The 15,474-nt window shown below is 44.5% G+C and overlaps 1 protein-coding gene across 1 annotated transcript; it reads right to left on the bottom strand.

The window, feature by feature from the left end:
- Window positions 1-282: 282 nt before the first annotated feature.
- LOC311105594 (ras-related C3 botulinum toxin substrate 3-like) lies at window positions 283-15,043 on the bottom strand. The gene is made up of 6 exons (XM_084147788.1): window positions 14,872-15,043; window positions 4,176-4,247; window positions 3,969-4,086; window positions 2,738-2,800; window positions 2,364-2,523; window positions 283-2,141 (listed from the first exon to the last, which is right to left on the bottom strand). The coding sequence occupies exons 1-6, from the start codon at window positions 14,904-14,906 to the stop codon at window positions 2,011-2,013; spliced, it is 579 nt and encodes a 192-aa protein (XP_084003914.1). The 5' UTR covers window positions 14,907-15,043; the 3' UTR covers window positions 283-2,010.
- Between the last annotated feature and the right edge of the window lie 431 nt (window positions 15,044-15,474).

Raw genomic sequence — 15,474 nt, 5'->3', positions numbered from 1 at the left:
CACTGGGTCATATGTAAAAGAAAAATATGTAAATTAGATATTCTTTGGTAAATGTTTAATATTTCACATATATTTTTACTACCATAATTTACCAGCAGGGGGAGATTACTGTAATCTGAGATATATATATATATATAGGTTGTTGTAATGCGCTACAGTGCTGTTGAGTGAAAACCTGAACCAATACTGCAACACCAGATGGCTACATTAGCACATCATCATCATCATCATCATCACCATCATCACAAGCACAACAAAGAAAAACGGAGCTACAGCTATTTTGATTTGATACTTTCAAATATGTTTATTTATTAATACCTTTTTAAAAATCACTTTATACACATGTTTAATGAAGAGGTTTAGTTTGATAACATTAAAGCAGGTATTAAAAAAAGACAGTTCCTTTTTTCGAGTTGTTCCTTAATCAAAGTTCAGTAGATTATCACTGATGCAACACAGAAGCATGATGCGGGTTAATTAAAAACACACACACACACACACACACACACACAAACACAAACACAAACACACACAGAGAGAGAGAGAGAGAGAGAGAGAGAGGGAGAGAAAAATACAGATGTTCAAACAGCCTAAAAACATATTAAGAACGCATGTCCTCTTGGGAGCCTTTAAAGTAGATAGGATGTATCCCAAATGGCAACCTATTTCCTATATAGTGCACTACTTTGAAACAGTGTCCATAAATACATATACAGGTAATCGGGTACCATTGGAGACACACCCTTACTTAAGTAGTCTGGGTTCTGCAGCGAGAGAGAGAGAGAGCTTGTCACGATTTGGCATGCTAGTTCAACAAAAACCAGTCTTCGCTATGGCACATTGTCAACCTTTTCCCCCTTTTAGTGGGTTTCAAATGGAGCATTTAAACTGACGCTGAATAACTGCCAAGCAGGGACAAAGGAAGGAAAGAACAACGTCTTGTTGTTCTGTGCAAACTGGCATCCTGGATGGAAGATACTTCCTTTGGCCTGTGTGTCTCAAGAGTCTCGGAAATAAGAGCGCTGATCTAGAATCAGTTTAGTCTTTTACATTATAATGAATAAGATTGTATGGGCAGGGGAGAACTGATCTTAGATCAGCATTCCTACTCTGAGAGGCTTTGTGAATCCGGGCCCTGGTCCCCAGGTAGGAGAGTTCCCATCAGTAGATACATTAACGTTAAGAGAGGAACATTCAAGATGGCAGGGAGCTTTTATCAATGACTACAATTTTGGTTTGCACTTGCAGGACATTAAGAAACTAAAACATAAAAAAAAAAAACACATAAAATAAATACAAATAAATAAAATAACAAGTTTTAAGGAAACAAATCATATTTCACATTGGACACAGAGGCCAGTTATTATGGGTAAGAGTTGTTCCTGACCATGTGACCTGACCTGGCCAGTAAAATCACCTGGTCCTACAGTACTATACTGCAGGGTTATAGCATAAAGCAATCACCTGTGTGTGTGTGTGAGTTCTGTATTTTGTCTTATAAAGGAAATAAGTTGAGTTGACCCATTGTGGTTGTTCTTCCATCTCCATCTAGAATGACCTCTCTCTGAGACACTGACCCGCTGAATTTACCCAATTGATTTAAGGCATAGGTCACACAGAATGGATGTAAAAGTCCTAAAAGTGGAGTTCAATTAATTGTGCCTTAGTCCGTGTCCCGAATGTCACCCTATTCCCAACAGGCCCTGGTCAAAAGAAGTGCACTATTTAAGGAATCGGGTGCCATTTGGGACACACCCTTTCAAGTTCTACCCACTCCTGGGTCAACAACCTATATCTGTGAAGGTTGCATATTCCCTACCTAGTGCACTACTGCTACCTTATAAAACAACACCCTATTCCCTACCTAGTGCACTACTTTTGGCCAGTGGCAAAGGGGGAATAGGGTGCCATTTGAGACACTGACAGACATCGATTAGCAACACTTTCTGTAAAACAGTAGATTCAGTTTTTGTTTCTTGCAGACCCCCCCTCCTCCTCGCCCCTCTTCTCTCAGAAGAGGGTGCACTTCTTGCGCCTCTTTTTGATGGGCGGCGGGCACAGGACGGCCCGGATGGCCTCGTCGAAAACGGTCTTCAGCCCCCTCTGGGTCAGGGCTGAGCACTCCAGGTACTTCACCGCACCTGTGGGGGACAGGAGACAGCCAATCAGAGAAGGGGATGAGGACGAACACACATTCAATTGGTCAGTCAGAAACCTGGACTCAAAAATAGGTGAGTTCAGCCACAGATGAACACTAGAGCTCAAAGAAGCTGGCAGAATAACATTCAGACACACTACATCCTCGCTCTTTCTCAAACTAAAACACACCACCCCCCTTCCACCCCCCCTCCACAGACACCCACCTATCTCCCGTGCCATGGCCAGGCCCTGAGGGTAGGTGATGGGGGACAACTTCTTGTCCCTCAGCCTCTCCACGGTGTCCTTGTCGTCCCTCAGGTCCAGCTTGGTGCCCACCAGGATGATGGGGGTGTTGGGGCAGTGGTGGCGCACTTCCGGGTACCACTGTTAAAGGTCACAGAGAGGTCAGAGGGTTAAGACCATTAAGGTCGAAGGGCCATAAGGTCGTAAGGTCTTAAAAGGCCAACATGCGGACAGAGGTTGTGGAGTTAGCCCAAACAGCGACATGAATGAACAGATGTATACTGTACAATGTGATGCTGACAATATTAGTGATATTACCATTATTATTATTTAGTAGGGTGATAAAGACACTCACCTTAGCTCTGACGTTCTCAAAGGAGGCAGGACTCACCAGAGAGAAACATGTCAAGAACACGTCCTGTAGGGACAATACACAGAAACAGACATGTATTAAACAGGCTCATTAAACAAGAAACACTGCATGAAGAAAATGCGTTGTGATTTCTGTGACTCAGTGACTCTCTAGGCTCTGTACAGAAAGGACAGCAGTTGAAGAGACTAAAGGTTATGTAGGAGCCAAATAGGTAATATTGTATATTTGCATGTTTCCAATTCATGATGCATTTCTGTTGTATGTGTGTTTGCCATTAATCCCCTGTCAAGCGTGTGTACCCCCTCTACAGGCCAATGGAGAATACAGTTAAAAGGCATACATGCTCCAAGGCATAATGGGAGTGACTGGAATGGCAGCACACAGTCTTTTGACCATACCAGACCATGCTGTTTGTTTTTGATCAGAATAAATGCATTTATGTATCCAGAAGAATGACAAATAAATGTGTTATTATTTTTCAACTTGAATCAAACTCTGGACATTGGATTTGTATGCGTCAAGACTAAGATTTCACCCCTCTTCATTGTGGCTAAATGATTAGAATGGGAAATTGTATTGGGACAATTACATTCGAACATTTAGCCACTACAGGGTCTGTTGGCCTTCAGAGCAGGTACAGTAACCTTACAGAGGGTCTGGAGGAGTCTGGAGCTGGGGCCTCACAATACAACACTAGTGTGTGTGTGTGTGTGTGTGTGTGTGTGTGCAGGGGTTCCTCTGGACAGGGATGCAGACAGGATGTATTACATTTACATTACTTTACATTTTAGTCATTTAGCAGACGCTCTTATCCAGAGCAATTAGGGTTAAGTGCCTTGCTCAAGGGCACATTGACAGATTTTTCACCTAGTCGTATTAAAGTGTGTTATAACAACACCACTCAGTAATCCTGGTGGTTGGCCTGTCACTGGTGTGACTATTAGATTACTATCCCCCCTTTCTGGCTGGATGGGTGGAACGCTAAAATAGCCCCCCTAATCATTTCCTGTGAATCAGCAGGCAGGCAGGGAGCTGTGTGTCAGACGGAGCCGCTGCTGGGGAGGTAATGAGGACAACACAGTGGAATAACAGGAAACTGTGTGGAGAATGAATTAGGCAGACCCAGGAAGACACAAGATGGAGGACGTGGAATGTGTATGAGTGATACTGTATGAGAGATGGGAGTGCGTGTGTGGTTGTGTGTGGGTGTTACCGTCTGTGGATAGGACAGTGGTCTGAGCCTGTCGTAGTCCTCCTGTCCTGCAGTATCCCACAGTCCCAGATTCACTGGTTTCCCATCTACCATCACATTGGCAGAGTAGTTGTCAAACCTGAGAGTGCAGGAGGGGGAGAATATTGTTCAGAGAAGTACACACACACACACCATCATTGTAGTGAAGCTTCATGTTATGATACTCACACTGTGGGGATGTATTCTCCAGGGAAGGCATTGGTGGTATAGCTGATGAGAAGACATGTCTTTCCCACCGCTCTGAGAGACAAAGAGAGAGAGAGAGAGAGAGTTAGTTATTTCACTTTTGTTTATTATCTATTTCACTTGCTTTGGCAATGTAAACATATGTTTCCCATGCCAATAAAGCCCTTTGAATTGAGAGAGAGAGAGTTATCAAATCAATAAATAAAGTCTATAGGTTGTGCTTAGCTGGTTAAGGATTATCCTGATGCACAGGGCTATAGGATGTGCTGAACTGGTTAAGTTGCATTTACAGTAGCTTGATTTGACTGTGTGTGGCTGTGTATGGTTGTTTGGCAGCGTGTGTGTGTGTGTGTGTGTGTGTGAGAACACAAACACTGTCCTACATAGACTTTTGGCTGGGGGGCACATTGGCAGACTGCAGCCCTCCCCCACACACTGATCCACTCCTATCCTCCTATCCTATCCCCTCTTATCACCCGCCGGACAGGGACAGGGGGGACACACAGTGGAAGCTTTCAGAGAAGAGAGCAACACACACTCACTATGACGGCAGAGATGATGGACAGAAGGAAGAAGGGATGTGGGGAGAAACAGGAAGAGTGGGGAGGGCTGATAATGGATAGCAGAGAGAGATGGACAGAAGGCGGAGGAAGGGAAAGTTGAGAGAGAGAGAGGGAGAGAAAAAGAAGGAGAGGGAGACGGAGAGAGAGAGAGAGAGAGAGACAAACAAACCAAAACAAAGGCAAAGTCTTCAAAAACGCTTTTGACTCAATTTGGCATGAGGGTCTGCTATAGAAATTGATGGAAAGCGCTGTTGGGGGGGAAAAACATATGACATTATACAATCCATGTACACAAACAACAAGGGTGCAGTTAAAATTAGCAAAAAACACATACATTTCTTTCCACAGGGCCGTGGGATGAGACAGGGATGCAGCTTGAGCCCCAACCTCTTCAACATACTGTGCCTTCGGAAAGTATTCAGACCCTTTGACTTTTCCACATTTTGCTACGTTACAGCCTTATTCTAACATGTATTAAATATCAAATTTACATAAGTATTCAGACCCTTTACTCAGTACTTTGTCGAAGCACCTTTGGCAGCGTCGAGTCTTCTTGGGTATGACGCTACAAGCTTGGCACACCTGTATTTGGGGAGTTTCTCCCATTCTTCTCTGCAGATCCTCTCAAGCTCTGTCAGGTTGGATAGGGAGCGTTGCTGCACAGCTATTTTCAGGTCTCTCCAGAGATGTTCGATCGGGTTCGTGGGATCTTGCTGTCTGGGCTCTGGCTGGGCCACTCAATGCCACGATCGTCATACGAAGCAGACCAAGGCGCAGCATGAAATGCGTACATCTTTTATTTCAGTACTTTCAAATACACAAAACAACAAAACGAAACGTGAAGTCCTCGGTCATACACACAAACCAACACGGAACAAGATCCCACGAATAACAAGTGCACACAAGGCTGCCTAAGTATGGTTCCCAATCAGAGACAACAAGCAACAGCTGATTCTCGTTGCCTCTGATTGAGAACCACCCCGGCCAACACAGAAACACATAACCTAGAACATACCATAGAAACACGAAACATAGACTCTACACAACGAAACTAACACCCTGGCTCAACATACAAGAGTCCCCAGAGCCAGGGCGTGACAGTACCCCCCCCCAAAGGCGCGGACTGCTGACGAAGCGCACCATTGGCTTGGTGCGGGGTGCAGGAACGGGCCGGGCTGGGCTGGCGATGCGCACCATAGGCTTGGTGCGGGGAGCAGGAACCGGCCGGGCCGGGCTGGCGACGCGCACCATAGGCTTGGTGCGGAGAGCAGGAACCGGCCGGGCCAGGCTGGCGACGCGCACCATAGGCTTGGTGCGGGGAGCAGGAACCGGCCGGGCCAGGCTGGCGAAGCGCACCATTTGCTTGGTGCGAGGGGCAGGAACAGGCCGGGCCGGGCTGGCGACGCGCACCATTGGCTTGGTGCGAGGGGTAGGAACAGGCCGGGCCGGGCTGGCGACGCGCACCATTGGCTTGGTGCGAGGGGCAGGAACAGGCCGGGCCGGGCTGGCGACGCGCGCCATTGGCTTGGTGCGAGGGGCAGGAACAGGCCGGACCGGGCTGTGGAGACGGACTGGAGGTCTGGAGCGAAGAGCTGACACAACCCGTCCTGGCTGAATGCCTATTTTTACACACTCTGTGTGAGGCATCAGCACAGGATGTACAGGGCTGTGTACTCGCACTAGCACTACAGCACGTGACACTGGCGCAGGATATCCGGGACCGAGGAGGGGTACTGGAGGCCACGAGCGTTGAGCCGGCACACTCCGTCCTGGCTGCATGCCCACCTTAGCACGACACGTGCGTGGTGCTCGCACAGGACGTACCGGACTGTGCCGGACCACTCGCGGCACAGTACGCAGCTCCGCATACCTCGGAACCTGCCCAGTCTCACGCTGCCTAGCCTGAGTACGGGGAGTTGGCTCTGCTCTACCTCTAGGCTCCGCCAACCTCCCTTCCAGCCCCCCAAACCCGGTGGCCTCCTCTCCTAATCCCCAAACTCGCCCTGTAGCTGCCTCCAGCAGCCCCGTCGTCCATGCCGTGTGCCCCCCCCAAAACATTTCTTGGGGTTGCCTCTTGCGTGTCCGACGTCGGCCCGGTTGGCGCCGCTGCTCCTCTCTATGGCGCGCCTCCACCGTCTCCTCCCACGGACGGCGATCCATACCGGCCTGGATTTCCTCCCAAGTCCAGGACCCCTGCCCGTCCAAGATCTCCTCCCAAGTCCAGGCTGTCTGCACCTGGGCACGCTGCTTGGTCCTGTTTTGGTGGGATCTTCTGTCACGATCGTCATACGAAGCAGACCAAGGCGCAGCGTGAAATGCGTACATCTTTTATTTCAGTACTTTCAAATACACAAAACAACAAAACGAAATGTGAAGTCCTCGGTCATACACACAAACCAACACGGAACAAGATCCCACGAATAACAAGTGCACACAAGGCTGCCTAAGTATGGTTCCCAATCAGAGACAACAAGCAACAGCTGATTCTCGTTGCCTCTGATTGAGAACCACCCCGGCCAACACAGAAACACATAACCTAGAACATACCATAGAAACACGAAACATAGACTCTACACAACGAAACTAACACCCTGGCTCAACATACAAGAGTCCCCAGAGCCAGGGCGTGACACTCAAGGACATTCAGAGACTTGTCCCAAGGCCACTCCTGCATTGTCTTGGCTGTGTGCTTAGGGTCATTGTCCTGTTGGAAGGTGAACCTTCACCCCAGTCTGTCTTGAGTGCTCTGGAGAAGGTTTTCATCAAGGATCTCTCTGTACTTTGCTCCGTTCAGTTTTCCCTCGATCCTGACTAGTCTCCCAGTCCTTGCCGCTGAAAAACATCCCCACAGCATGATGCTGCCACCACCATGCTTTACCGTAGGGATGGTGCCAGGTTTCCTCCAGACGTGACGCTTGGCATTCAGGCAAAAAAGTTCAATCTTGGTTTCATCAGACCAGAGAATCTTGTTTCTCATGGTCAGAGTGCTTTGGGTGCCTTTTCGCAAACTCCATGCGGACTGTCATGTGCCTTTTACTGAGGAGTGGCTTCCGTCTGGCCACTCAACCATAAAGGCCTGATTGGTGGAGTGCTGCAGAGATGGTTGTCCTTCTGGAATGTTCTCCCATCTCCACAGAGGAACTCTAGAGCTCTGTCAGAGTGACCATTGGGTTCTTGGTCACCTCCCTGACCAAGGCCCTTCTCCCCTGATTGCTCAGTTTGGCCGGGCGGCCAGCTCTAGGAAGAGTCTTGGTGGTTCCAAACGTCTTCCATTAAAGAATGATGGAGGCCACTTTGTTCTTGGGGACCTTCAATGCTGCAGAAATGTTTTGGTACCCTTCCCCAGATCTGTGGCTCGACACATTCCTGTCTCGAAGCTCTATCGGACAATTCCTTTAACCTTGCTCTGACATGCACTGTCAACTGTGGGACCTTATATAGACAGGTGTATGCCTTTCCAAATCATGTCCAATCAATTGAATTTACCACAGGTGGACTCCAATCAAGTTGTAGAAACATCTCAAGGATTATCAATGGAAACAGGATGCACCGGAGCTCAATTTCGAGTTTCATAGCAAAGGGTCTGAATAGTTGTGCAAATAAGGTATTTATTTTTGTTTCTTTAAATACATTTGCAAAAATTTCTAAAAACCTGTTTTCACTTCGTCATTATGGGGTATTGTGTGTAGATTGATAAAAATAGATATTTAATCAATTTTACAAGAAGGCTGTAACGTAACAAAATGTGAAAAAAGTCAAGGGGTCTGAATACTTTCCGAAGGCACTTTGTATATCAATGAATTGGCGAGGGCACTAGAACAGTCTGCAGAATCCAGCCTCACCCTACTAGAATCTGAAGTCAAATGTCTACTGTTTGCTGATGATCTGGTGCTTCTGTCCCCAAACAAGGAGGGCCTACAGCAGCACCTAGATATTTTGCACAGATTCTGTCAGACCTGGGCCTTGACAGTAAATCTCAGCAAGACAAAAATAATGGTGTTCCAAAAAAGGTCCAGTTGCTAGGACCACAAATACAAATTCTATCTAGACACCGTTGCCCTAGAGCACACAAAAAACTATACAGACCTTGGCCTAAACATCAGCGCCACAGGTAACTTCCACAAAGCTGTGAACGATCTGAGAGACAAGGCAAGAAGGGCCTTCTATGCCATCAAAAGGAACATCAAATTCGACATCCCAATTAGGATCTGGCTAAAAATACTTGAATCAGTTATAGAACCCATTGCCCTTTATGGTTGTGAGGTCTGGGGTCTGCTCACCAACCAAGAATTCACAAAATGGGACAAACACCAAATTGAGACTCTGCAAAAACACCAAATAACGTAAAACATAAAACACCAAATAATGCATGCAGAGCAGAATTAGGCCGATACCCGCTAATTATCATAATCCAGAAAAGAGCCGTTAAATTCTACAACCACCTAAAAGGAAGCGATTCCCAAACCTTCCATAACAAAGCCATCACCTACAGAGAGATTAACCTAGAGAAGACAGAGTTTACCTTGTATCTTTATTGACCTTTTATTTCAGTATTTGCACTGTCTCTGTGCACACTCACAGGGCCCTACACACTCACACACACTGTCACTCCAACACACTCACTCAATAATTTGCTCACACACACATAATATGCACATACATTTATACTGACTCTACACACCTGCACAACCACTCACATACAAGCTGCTGCTACTCTGTTGTCACGCCCTGATCGAGAGAACTCTTGTTGGTTGGGTCAGGGTGTGAGTTTCTGTTGAATTCTATGTTATTGTATTTCTAGGTTGTAGATCTAGTTTGAGATTTCTATGTTTGGCCGGGTGTGATTCCCAATCAGAGGCAGCTGTCGCTTGTTGTCTCTGATTGGGGATCATACTTAGGTAGCCTGGTTGCCTACCTTAGTTGTGGGATCTTGACTCGCGTTTGGCTTGTTGTGTTGTAGCCACTGTTTGAGCGTCACGTTTCGTTGTTTTGTTATTTTGTCAAGTGTTTATTCTTATTAATAAACATGTACGCATACCACGCTGCACCTTGGTCTGACCCGTCTCTCAACGATCGTGACATCTGTTTATCTTATATCCTGATGCCTAGTCACCTTACCCCTATACATATCTACCTCTATCACGCCAGTATCCCTGCACATTGTTAATATGGTATTGAACTGACCCTGTATATAGTATGCTTACCCCTATACATATCTACCTCCATCCCTCCAGTATCCCTGCACATGTAAATATGGTATTGGAACTGACTTTGTAAATATTTCCTGTATATAGTTGCTTACTTACTTACTTTATTGTGTATTTCTTATTCTTATTTCTCATGTTTTTTTTATTCTTCTAGTAATACATTGTATTTTTTGTTTATTTTTTATTATTATTTTTATTAATTTTTTTGGTGGGGTAGATCAGCTTAATATTGCAGATAGATTGTAACTTCCATCAATGTAATTGTCTGCATCAATTCCAATCCCCCATGTTTTTTTTTATATATACATACACATATACACACACACACATACATACACACATAAAAAAATATATATATTCCCCTTTATTACTTTCCAACCCCGCCACCCTTTCCCCACTTGGAGTAAACTAGTGAACAACAATGCCTAGGCCTCTACTTCCAGCCCATACCTACTATCTACATTTTATGGACACAGTCAATTTTACAGTAATTACATTATGTTTGTTCTTTCTCCTGAACAACTTCTACTCTCAACCTCTCCGATCATTTTCATGATGTCCATCCGGTTTGCTTCTATATGCCATATCTTTCTAACTGTGCTCCTCCACAAAAGCTCCCAACCTACAACCCATACACTTATTATGGACACAGCGTGCCTACATTATTAGTTATCTTGTTATTATTTGTTGTTAGTTGTTATTAGTCCCATCCTTCAATTCCATTCAACACCTCCCATCTATCTTTTAACACCATCCATATAGGATTTCTATTTGCCATATATATTTCAACTGTACTGTGATGTCTTACAAAAGTTCTGAACCTTTCTATTCTCATTGTTTCTACAGATTGTGAATTGAAAATAAACATTTTTGCTAATAGTATTATTATGTTATTGATCGATTGACTATGACTTTTCAGATCACCCAGTAGTGCTATCTGCAGGGTTAGCGCCAGGTAAATATTGCAATCCTTTAGCCATTCCTGGACCTGTGTCCAAAAACAAGCTACAAATGGACAGTACCAAAACAAATGATCTAATGATTCTGTCTCTTCGCAGCAACATCTGCAGAGCTGGGAAGATTGTATCCCCCATATAAATAACATTCTATTGGTAGCAAGAATTTTATATAATAATTTAAATTTAAAAATTATACGTTTTGAATCCGGTGTCGTTTTTGCATATCAGTTCATAAACACTATGCCATGGAATCGGTACGTCAAAAATCTCTTCCCAACTATTTTGCAATCTATACAGTGGGGAAAAAAAGTATTTAGTCAGCCACCAATTGTGCAAGTTCTCCCACTTAAAAAGATGAGAGAGGCCTGTAATTTTCATCATAGGTACATGTCATCTATGACAGACAAACTGAGAATTTTTTTCCAGAAAATCACATTGTAGGGTTTTTAATGAATTTATTTGCAAATTATGGTGGAAAATAAGTATTTGGTCAATAACAAAAATTTCTCAATACTTTGTTATATACCCTTCGTTGGCAATGACACAGGTCAAACGTTTTCTGTAAGTCTTCACAAGGTTTTCACACACTGTTGCTGGTATTTTGGCCCATTCCTCCATGCAGATCTCCTCTAGAGCAGTGATGTTTTGGGGCTGTCGCTGGGCAACACCGACTTTCAACTCCCTCCAAAGATTTTCTATGGGGTTGAGATCTGGAGACTGGCTAGGCCACTCCAGGACCTTGAAATGCTTCTTACGAAGCCACTCCTTCGTTGCCCGGGCGGTGTGTTTGGGATCATTGTCATGCTGAAAGACCCAGCCACGTTTAATCTTCAATGCCCTTGCTGATGGAAGGAGGTTTTCACTCAAAATCTCACGATACATGGCCCCATTCATTCTTTCCTTTACACGGATCAGTCGTCCTGGTCCCTTTGCAGAAAAACAGCCCCAAAGCATGATGTTTCCAACCCCATGCTTCACAGTAGGTATGGTGTTCTTTGGATGCAACTCAGCATTCTTTGTCCTCCAAACACGACGAGTTGAGTTTTTACCAAAAAGTTATATTTTGGTTTCATCTGACCATATGACATTCTCCCAATCCTCTTCTGGATCATCCAAATGCACTCTAGCAAACTTCAGACGGGCCTGGACATGTACTGGCTTAAGCAGGGGGACACGTCTGGCACTTCAGAATTTGAGTCCCTGGCGGCGTAGTGTGTTACTGATGGTAGGCTTTGTTACTTTGGTCCGAGCTCTCTGCAGGTCATTCACTAGGTCCCCCTGTGTGGTTCTGGGATTTTTGCTCACCGTTCTTGTGATCATTTTGACCCCACGGGGTGAGATCTTGCGTGGAGCCCCAGATCGAGGGAGATTATCAGTGGTCTTGTATGTCTTCCATTTCCTAATAATTGCTCCCACAGTTGATTTCTTCAAACCAAGCTGCTTACCTATTGCAGATTCAGTCTTCCCAGCCTGGTGCAGGTCTACAATTTTGTTTCTGGTATCCTTTGACAGCTCTTTGGTCTTGGCCATAGTGGAGTTTGGAGTGTGACTGTTTGAGGTTGTGGACAGGTGTCTTTTATACTGATAACAAGTTCAAACAGGTGCCATTAATACAGGTAACGAGTGGAGGACAGAGGAGCCTCTCAAAGAAGAAGCTACAGGTCTGTGAGAGCCAGAAATCTTGCTTGTTTGTAGGTGACCAAATACTTATTTTCCACCATAATTTGCAAATAAATTCATTAAAAATCCTACAATGTGATTTTCTGGATTTTTTTTCCTCATTTTGTCTGTCATAGTTGACGTGTACCTATGATGAAAATTACAGGCCTCTCTCATCTTTTTAAGTGGGAGAACTTGCACAATTGGTGGCTGACTAAATACTTTTTTTCCCCACTGTATGTGACGGCTGCCAATCCTTTGGTCCTTAAATGAAACTAATATACCTTTTTATTTATCACAGTTTTCCTTAACCAATTATGTTCTTTAATGCAAGACCGACAGACAAGTTCCTTACTTTCTCCTCCTTCCACTTTCCTCTTCCATTTTTGCGGTAAGGCTGCAATTATTTGGTTGTAATTTTGGGTAGAGCAGACATTTCCATATGTTTTTGTTAGCTGCATGTGCGACATAACTCCACCAGTCCTACCGATGATATCATTTGCAAAGATTATACCTTTTTTAAACATTTTGTCAAAAAAAAAAAACTTTGCAATTGTAATACATTGTTATAGATTATTTCATTGTTGGGTTTTGAGTTTGCAAGAAAGGCATTTCACTGTACTTGTGCATGTGACATTAAAACTTGAAATCGAATTTAATTGAGAGAGAGAGAGAGGAGAGAGAGAGAGAGAGAGAGAGAGAGAGAGAGGGAGAGAGGAGAGAGAGAGAGAGAGAGAGAGAGAGAGAGAGAGAGAGAGAGAGAACAGAGACAGAAAAGGAACATCTCAAACTAGATGTTTCCCATGCCAATAAAGCCCTTTCAATTGAATTGAGAGAGAGTGAGAGAAGGAGAGAGATAGAGTCTTAGCTGAAGAGGTCTCTGTGCATCCTCCAAACCAGGATGTAAACATGTCATTTCTCAGAGGGTGGAGAGAAATGAGCTCCAATGAGAGGTCCCACAAAGAACAAATATGAAAAAGGGAGACATTAGCCTCTGTCCCAAATGGCTCCTTATTCACTATGTATTCCAATAGCTTCCTTATCCATCCCCTCTGTACCTATTCCCCAGGTCATTGCTGGGTTAAATTTAAAAAAATGTAGTTCACTTCTTTTGACCACATCTCATTGGGAATATGGAGCCATTCGGGATTCTAGCTAGACTCGAGAGTCACCAAGAACAGGACATTGCTCTCATACCTCTGTAGTAACACTGTCGTTACTATAGTTACTATAGTAGAAAGAATACATATGGGAGCAGTCAGCCTAGTCCATCAGGACACACAACTGCAATGCGTTTCAACTACTAGAGTCTTCCTCAGGCAGCGTTACTATAGTAACACGTCAACTTCATTACTATGTGTTGAGAAAGCATTAGGATACAAGGACATGGTAATATAATGCTGTTACTGGAGTAATTACAATGTTATTACACAGGAATAAGAGCAATTTCATGTCGATTGTTGTGCTACCGTTTTAGCACCACGTCTGTACCCCCTGCTATCGGAAGACTCCACTTCACATCATTACCTGTGTGTGTGTGTGAGTGTGTGTGAGTGTGTGTGTCTCTCTTGCACATCCTCTAACAAAATCCTAGACAGGGCCCCCCACAACCCTGTTTACCTATGCTATGCAGTGCAGTACTGTGTACCCTACCTCCTCCACACACTACCCAAGATCTACACCACATCCACACCAATTCACAATGTAGCAGCAGTAAAATAAACCTGTCTTTCAAAGATGTATATGGTAGAAAGGCTATATAAACACAGTATCTTGCATAGGTGCCCATGCCCATGCCCATCCGTAGCCCGACGCCTTCGTAGGAGCTGGATGTGTAGGTGTGAAAGCATTACATCATTTAATGAGTCTCAGCCAAGACCTCCCGACATTTCTGCAACCATGCACATATTTATGTATATTTCACAATTTTGCACACCAAAAAAAAAAAATCGTCACATATGGGTTTATAAATGTTGTTAATCGGAGAAGCTTTAGTTAGATATTGTTTTTATATTTCAATGAAACCTTCGAATAGCTATAGTTAAATTTCAGACAGAATATTTCACAACCCGCCCTTATAATTTATTGTGCAAAACCTGGCGAAAATTTTGGCAAATACATTGATAACATGTAATCACAAAGTAGGCTAACAAAATTTTAATTAAATTGCTCAACATTCATTTCACGCTCACGCACTTTGATGAGAGAGCGGATTCTAGCGAACTGAAAGCCGCCCCAGCCCTTATTGCAACAATTGCCCTCTCACAGACTCGAAAAAACACAGTCTTACCCATCGCCCACCACGACGCATTTGATGGCCTGCATTTTGCAGAGGGTGGTGGTATCCAACGCCTGACTTTTCCCTGCGTTTAAATATGACAAATTGTTTATAATTTCTGATATCGCTAATAATAAGTGGATTGGTACAGCTCCTCGCGACAAGGCTGCAGTAGCGAAGCGGAGGCAGTGTCGAATCTCGACGGAACCTCCCGGAAAAGATCGAACGTGTTTAAAGGGAAAGTTCTATTTTTGCCCCAACAGCACTTGAACTCTGTAGACGACAATGTGCGCTTCCCAAATTACACCCTATTCCCTATGTAGTACACTACGGGCCCACGGGGCTCTGGTCAAAAGTAGTGCACTATATAGGGAATAGGGGGCTATTTGGGTTTAGCTCCGTGCAGAGTTCTGGTGATGAAGGGTATCAGGATGAAACAACCAGCCTAGCGCGCACACGCACACACACGCACAGAGACATACGCACACGCACAGAGACACACGCACACGCACACACAGCAACACACACACACCTCAAAACAATCCATCAATAACCACAGTTGACACACTTTGTAAGAATTTGTTTTATTGCTTGACCTAACATTAGGACAACCTA

This window comes from Coregonus lavaretus (genome assembly GCF_964263955.1).
Source record: "Coregonus lavaretus genome assembly, chromosome: 2".
In the NCBI taxonomy this organism is placed as follows: domain Eukaryota; kingdom Metazoa; phylum Chordata; class Actinopteri; order Salmoniformes; family Salmonidae; genus Coregonus; species Coregonus lavaretus.
This window is presented reverse-complemented; position numbering and strand designations above follow the sequence as displayed.

Coding starts and splice junctions, on each gene's coding strand:
- LOC311105594 (XM_084147788.1), bottom strand. CDS start 14,906: ATGCAGGCCATCAAATGCGTCGTGGTGGGCGATGG. Junction 2,524..2,737: donor TTGAGAACGTCAGAGCTAAG/GTGAGTGTCTTT, acceptor GACCTTTAACAG/TGGTACCCGGAAGTGCGCCA. Junction 2,142..2,363: donor GGCCATGGCACGGGAGATAG/GTGGGTGTCTGT, acceptor TGTCCCCCACAG/GTGCGGTGAAGTACCTGGAG.